This window comes from Miscanthus floridulus, chromosome 16 (assembly GCF_019320115.1).
Source record: "Miscanthus floridulus cultivar M001 chromosome 16, ASM1932011v1, whole genome shotgun sequence".
Lineage (NCBI taxonomy): Eukaryota > Viridiplantae > Streptophyta > Magnoliopsida > Poales > Poaceae > Miscanthus > Miscanthus floridulus.
Genome location: NC_089595.1, coordinates 118,192,221 through 118,198,664, shown reverse-complemented (window position 1 = coordinate 118,198,664; position 6,444 = coordinate 118,192,221). Strand labels below are relative to the sequence as shown.

Here is a 6,444-nt window from a genome sequence, read left to right as displayed (position 1 = left end):
CAGCTAACTTCTCTGCCGTGCCACCTTATTTGTGTGTGTGTAAGCAAGTCGCAAAAGCAGAGCATTTGCGCGTCGAATTATAGTAGCAACAAAGCAAAGGCCTTTTTAGTCAAATCCAGATCAAACCAGCTGTCCACGCGGGCCACGCATGTCGGCGGTCCAGCCAGGTCACGACGCCCAGTTTCCAACCGAAGCCCACCGCCGGGCCCGCCAGGCTCACAGCTCACTCAGGCCTTTTAAATAAGGGCGTAAAGTTTTAAAGTTGTCGGTATACACAGTATTCGAATACTAATAAAAAAAATTATAGAATTCGTTAATAATTCATTAGATAAATTTATTAAATCTAATTAATCTGTTATTAATATATGTGTTACGGTAGCACTATCTTATCAAATCATAATCTAATTAGATTTAAAAGATTCATCTCATAGATTCGTAGTAAACCATATAATTAGTTATTTTTTACTCTATATTTAATACTCACCCGATAGAAAGTAAATTTTACGTGAGGAACTGAACCAGGCGTCCAGGCCTCACTCCAAGCTTCCATTCGCGCGCGGGACCTCTCACAAAGACTGAAATCACAATCAGGTCCTTCGCAGCCGCCCGTGTACATAACGCCCTCTTCCACTTGGCCCCCTCCTCGTCTCCCTCGCCGCCCGCCCCGCCTCAACCGATCGCCGCTCCACCCTGCGCTCGCCTCGCCAATGGCGGACCCAACGAGCTGCTGCTGCCGCCGCCGCCGCTGCGTACGCGGGGAACCATAGCGCCGAACGGACGCGCTGCTGCACCTCCCCCTCCTGCGCGCCGGCGGCGGCGGCCGCGAGCGAGTTCTCCAAGTCCAGGTAACCGCCGGCGGCCGCCCCACCACGAGCTCTTCATTCCATCTCCTCCTCCTCCTCCTCTCATCTCTGACCTTACTTCTCTGAGTACTCCGATTCACCTTGATATCTACCGTTTCTCTTCCGGACGCTGCGATTTCTTCCACTGAACCGATTTGCGGCTCTGCAGAGGCGGCATTCGGTTCGCCGAACGAAGAGGGGGGGAATCCTATCCCACCTTGGGAGCTAGGCGCCAGGCGCTATGGCGAGCGAGGCGAAGGAGATGAAGTACAGGAGGAGGGGCAGGGTCCCCGACCCGCCGTCCGAGTACGGGCAATGCAGCGACCGGAGCGGCGCGCTGGACTGGGCCGCGCTCAAGCACGACCCCGCGGAGCTGCTCCGCAAGCTCGACGAGATACGGGACCATATCACCCGCTCCTGCGAGCTCATGGGCCAGCCGCCGGAGCGCCACCGCGTGATGAGCCGCCGCACGGTCTCGCTGCGCCCCTCGTACGCCGAGCCGCCGCCGCCGCCGCACGCGGCAGACCGGGGGCCGCCGGACCACTACCGCTCGCGCTATGCCGGCCGGTACAGGACTGGTTTGGCACCGAGTTCGTATGACCAGCTGCAGCGCTCCGTCTCCGACGAGACGTACGCCAGGCAGCCCAGCGGGCGGTTCCGGCAGCAGTACCATGAGGGGAAGCGGGAGAGCTACGGGTTTGCCCAGGGGAGGCGCCATCACAGCGCTTGCCAGTGCGCGCAGTGCCTTCAGAGCCAGCGGGCGGTGGCGGCGCCGCCCGAGGAGCACATCCTGATGGCCAGGTACTTCGCAGGGCAGCAGGGGCAGGGGTCCTTTCGCTTTGATAGATCCCAGCCAATATCGTCGGAGCTTGACCGGAGGTCGGTGGCTTCATCTCTGTACTCGCACCTTTCCATGTCGAAGAGGAGGGTCGAGTATTTCAGGAAGAAAGCAGAGAAATTTTGCCAGCCGATGAGGGGCGCTGCACCTTTTGTTGTGTGCACCTCCTGTTCCCATCTTCTGCAGTTGCCTCAGGGGAAATTCACAGGCCGGAAGAAGAATCAGGTTCAGTGTGGTACATGTTCTGAGATCATTACTTTCAAGCCTAAGGAAGTGAAAGTTCATCCTGTGATCCCGCTGTCATCTTTCCTTGTATCAAAAAGTGTCAGAACTAGAGGCTCCAATCACTGGGACGCCAAGAGTTCCAGGTGGTATCAACATCAGGATGATGACAACTTTAATTTCTATAAGCTGCAAGCACACGACATCCACCGACAGAAGAAGGATTTTGCTGACAGTATGTCGCCATCTTCTACCGCGAGTTATGATAGAACAGACAGTGAGCATGGGTCAAACAGGAGCATTCAGTTAAAATCAGTGCCTGCCAGCAGGTCTAGATTTTCAAATGACCCAAAGGATATATTATGTCAAGGAGATACAGGCAGTCAAGTGGAAGCTTCAGGACAGTGTACAGTCAGTCCACAGGGTCCAATTTTAGTGGACAAACAAATTGATCCGTTCTCCAGTCAAAGGAAAGATTATAGTGGTGGAACTCAAATCAAAAGAAAGGAATATGACATAAATACCAAATCAGATTATGAAGCCAATGCTAGAGATGAAAGTCTCGGTAGGAAATGCATACAGAAGAGCAAAGAACGCCATAAAGTTGGGCTTGGAGATGAATTCAGTAATGGAAGAACACATGAACAAAAAGGTAGACACGGTAATATTGGCAGTCCTGAAGATGGAATCGTGGGCAACAAATACAAACATAAGACCAGTAATGTTGTTACTAGCAGCCCTGAAGATGAAGATATGAGCATCAAGCATGAACATAAAAGTAGCTTTAGAGTTGAAGAACTTAGTAAGAGAGATGACAAATGCAACAAAAAGGATGGCAGCAATATTCTTGAAGTTAAGAGCATAGCTAGGGGATGTGAACAAGACAGCATCAAAGATGACTGTGGGAAATTGCTGTACTCAGGTAGTAGAAATGGCAACAGAGCAGCCAAGAATGATTCATCAGTTAAGGAACACACAAATTCAATTTCTCGTGTTTCTTCGGAGGCCGAGTTAGATGAGATACAGTCTTCAGTTGGTAAGAATGGGGATTCATCCTTTTTTACTGGTTTCCTGAAGAAAGGTTTAAAGGACCTTTCTTTATTCAACCAGTCTGTAGACAGTGCTAAGGTTTCAATCAATGGTCATCCAATCTCTGAACGAGCTCTCCGGAAAGCAGAGAAGAAAGCTGGACCAGTTGGCCCTGGTTCATATTGGTAAGTCATTTGCTCACTTAGCCATTTAGATTGTGTTCTGCAAAACTTTATTTGTTTAGCTTATTCTCTTAGCCATTCAGACTGTGTTCTGCAAAACTTTAGTTGTTTAGCTTATTCTGCATACAGTCCTACATCACTTGCCCTACTCATTTATATTTTAGCATCATCCACCTTATTCAGACAACACTGATGTCGCTTGCAAAGTATGAAACAATGAGTGAATGGGCACAAAACACATGCCTTTTGCTTTCATCCTTCAGTGAAATTCTTATTTATTAGTGGAAACTTGATGACTTGGTTCAAACACTACTAGAACTATCCCATTTTGATTAATTGTTATCATGCTGGTTTCTATTGCTAGCAATGTTTTCATTATTGATTGCTTCAAGTGATGTCAGCTGGAACCACACAAAATCATGCCATCTTCCATATCAGCAATAGCTTTTCATTTTCAATATCCTTTCACCAGGAAATCAATATATAACATTTTTTCTTGGCACCTCAGTAAATAGAAAGCTAGTGCTACTTGCTGGACTAACTAAAAACAATTAATTTTTGGTAAGAAATTGCTTATCCATGCTTTAGCTTCATAGTTATGACCATATCACTAGGTATGTTCTATAGTTCACCTGATTCGTGTTCAGATGATATGTTCTATAGTTCATTCGCCTGCATTAACAAGTAATAAATTTAAAAATTTCTAATCCACCTAATTCACAGTATCATAGTAATTTACTCAGGACATTCTGTGCAATTATTTACACAACACCTAAAGGACTGAAGAGCATACTGTTCTAGTGATCACAGTAAGTTATGATTTAAATCATTCTCCTTTGATCTCGAATGGAAGTCTACCAACATTTCCTCTGACCCTGTTTTTTCCTTATCAAAGTTGATGCTAAATAATAGCATTTTCACTTGAGTTGAAGGTGCTACTTTGACAAGGGTCTGCCTCTGGACAAAGAATAAATTTATCCTAGAACATGTGTTGTCAAACTATTTTAATGTTGACGACAGTATCTTTGTAAATATCTGGGTTGACATATGAGTAGTATGATGAGTAGATTCATTTTGGAGACCAACAGTGTGCCAAGAGACCCTTACCAGTTATTTGGATCTTAAATTAGTATGATGAGCATATCGCCTGTTCTTCTTCTTCTTTTGAAATAAATTCTACTAGATCTTCACTTCTCAGCACCAGAGATGGTTTAAGGGAACTTTAGTTCACAGTGCATTGTGAATTATTTAAAACAAAGTAACACATCCTTTTTGTAAATTAGGTACGACTATCGTGCTGGATTTTGGGGTGTCTTTGGACAAGAATGTAGAGGCATTATACCAGTAAGTTGAACTTTCTGCAAGTTATATTTGCTCAAGCACTGTTTGTTTCCAAGTCATCACACAATGTTCTTTACTTGCAGCCATTTATAAAAGAATTCAACTATCCGATGCCCAAGAATTGTGCTGGTGGTAATACTGGAGTTTTTGTAAATGGCAGAGAGCTCCACCAGAAAGATTTTGATTTGCTTGTAGGGAGAGGGCTCCCTCGTATACCTGGAAAGTCATATTCTGTTGAGATATCAGGAAATGTGATCGATGATACGACTGGCACGAAGCTACGTGGTCTTGGAAAGCTTGCTCCCACGTAAGTTGCTTGACACTATATGTATACCCCTTTTCTACTTTTTTGTAGGAAATGTGCAGTAATTAATGCATGACCTCAGGAAACAGTTAGCTTAAGGTGTAACTTGTTTTCTTGAGCAAAACAAAATCTTTTCTGCTCTGTTGACAAAACCTTGAAAAAAAAATTGTTCCTAAATAGTCTGTTTTCTGTATTTATCTAATACTACAATGTATAGCAAAACTACAAAGGCATTAACCATTTGTTTACCAATGAGGTTGTGTGTAAACTTTAAGCATAGAAAGGATCACTAATCCCCGCATTTACTTCCTGAATTACTCTAATGTTATAATCGCCAGCTAAGCTTATCACTTCTTTCCTATTAAGGATCTTCCCGCAATGTACTTGAACATTAAAAATACTTGATCGCCAACTGTATCTTGATAAGATTTCTTAATTTGGTGGGAATTTCAGATACTAATCATTTTTCAACATTTAATTTATCAGAATCGAGAAAATGAAACGTGGCTTTGGCATGCACATCCCCGAAGAGACAAAGTAGCTCTATGGATATTTTGTTGCCGCTTTTGTTAAAGTTTTACACCTAGAAGCTGCCAATGGGAGTCCAAGTCTGTTAGCATGGTGACAATGGAAGAAAGTCTTTCATGTCTTGAAGCCTGACCGCGTCGCTGCAATACAGCTCCGGACATTGAGAGAAGAAATGGAGGCATCATTACTCATTCGCACCATCCTACTTGAAATGTCGTTTTTCCATGGTGGCAGCTCCGGCCTACAATTCTTCTGTCTCCCTCTTGTTGTTGGTAGAAGTCGCCGCACCATAGGTGGTAGGTGCTAGGTAGCATTTGGAGAATGTATTCATTATTACGGGTTTGTGATACAGTGGTGCAACTCTTCGGCTATATAAATGTACCTGCTTGTAACATATTACACCGGTATGTAACGACGCATCAAATTTGAAGGGATTTTTGGGTTACAGTTCAAGAAAATGCACAAACATTAACACATGTGTGGTTTTTTATGCAACTTTTAAATTTATAAAGTAGATTTGTATCTATTATTCCTAGCATTTGGTTTATGTTTTGTTCAAATTTTTAGTGAATTTCTAAAAGATACTAAAAACGAGGATGTTACAATGTATACTCTTTAGGTTAGCGAAGGATAGCAAAGGATTCTAAGTCCAAGACAAGTTCTTTGGTCATGTTTCCACTTCTCTTTCTCTCTTTTGCAAGCGATTTCTCACTAGCAAGGTTTTCTCCCCTAGAGCAGGTGCAGCGTTGCGTTTGGAATAGAAGGCTATGACAAGAAGAGTCCACGTCAAGGAAGCTGTCTGAGCAAAAATCAGGGAAGCTGTCTGAGCAAAATTTGGTCCAGCGTATTGCCAAGCATGGAGCTAGTGAGCTGGGCAACTTTTCTCTTTTCCACACGTAAACCAAGATGAAACAGAGAAGCGAGCAAGACAGGCGCACCATGGCAAACCAATTTTTTAATCAAATCAAAGTCCTTTTTTTTTCTCCTTTGCACCTACCAGTGCTTACTTGAGCAACCGGTGCTATAGCATTTGCTAGCTAGCACTACCCACTCCAGTGTATTGCACCCTCCCTAGCCTTTTTCTCTCTCTTGCTAAGCACCCCTAAAATACCAACGCTAGGGATCGACGAGTACCTTTACCTTGGCTAACCTCATCGA

The 6,444-nt window shown here is 44.4% G+C and overlaps 1 protein-coding gene across 1 annotated transcript; it reads left to right on the top strand.

Annotated features, from left to right (window-relative positions):
* Positions 1-651: 651 nt before the first annotated feature.
* LOC136513242 (uncharacterized) lies at positions 652-5,747 on the top strand. Its single transcript, XM_066507241.1, has 5 exons — positions 652-845; positions 1,012-3,116; positions 4,397-4,457; positions 4,538-4,761; positions 5,245-5,747. Exons 2-5 carry the CDS (start codon positions 1,084-1,086, stop codon positions 5,297-5,299), a joined length of 2,373 nt encoding a protein of 790 aa, XP_066363338.1. The 5' UTR covers positions 652-845; positions 1,012-1,083; the 3' UTR covers positions 5,300-5,747.
* Positions 5,748-6,444: the final 697 nt, after the last annotated feature.

Bases quoted from the DNA above. Each gene is read 5' to 3' on its own strand.
- LOC136513242 (XM_066507241.1), top strand. From the start codon at position 1,084: ATGGCGAGCGAGGCGAAGGAGATGAAGTACAGGAGGAGGGGCAGGGTC. The intron at 3,117-4,396 runs GTAAGTCATTTG...TTTGTAAATTAG, and splicing joins GTTGGCCCTGGTTCATATTG to GTACGACTATCGTGCTGGAT. The intron at 4,762-5,244 runs GTAAGTTGCTTG...TTAATTTATCAG, and splicing joins CTTGGAAAGCTTGCTCCCAC to AATCGAGAAAATGAAACGTG.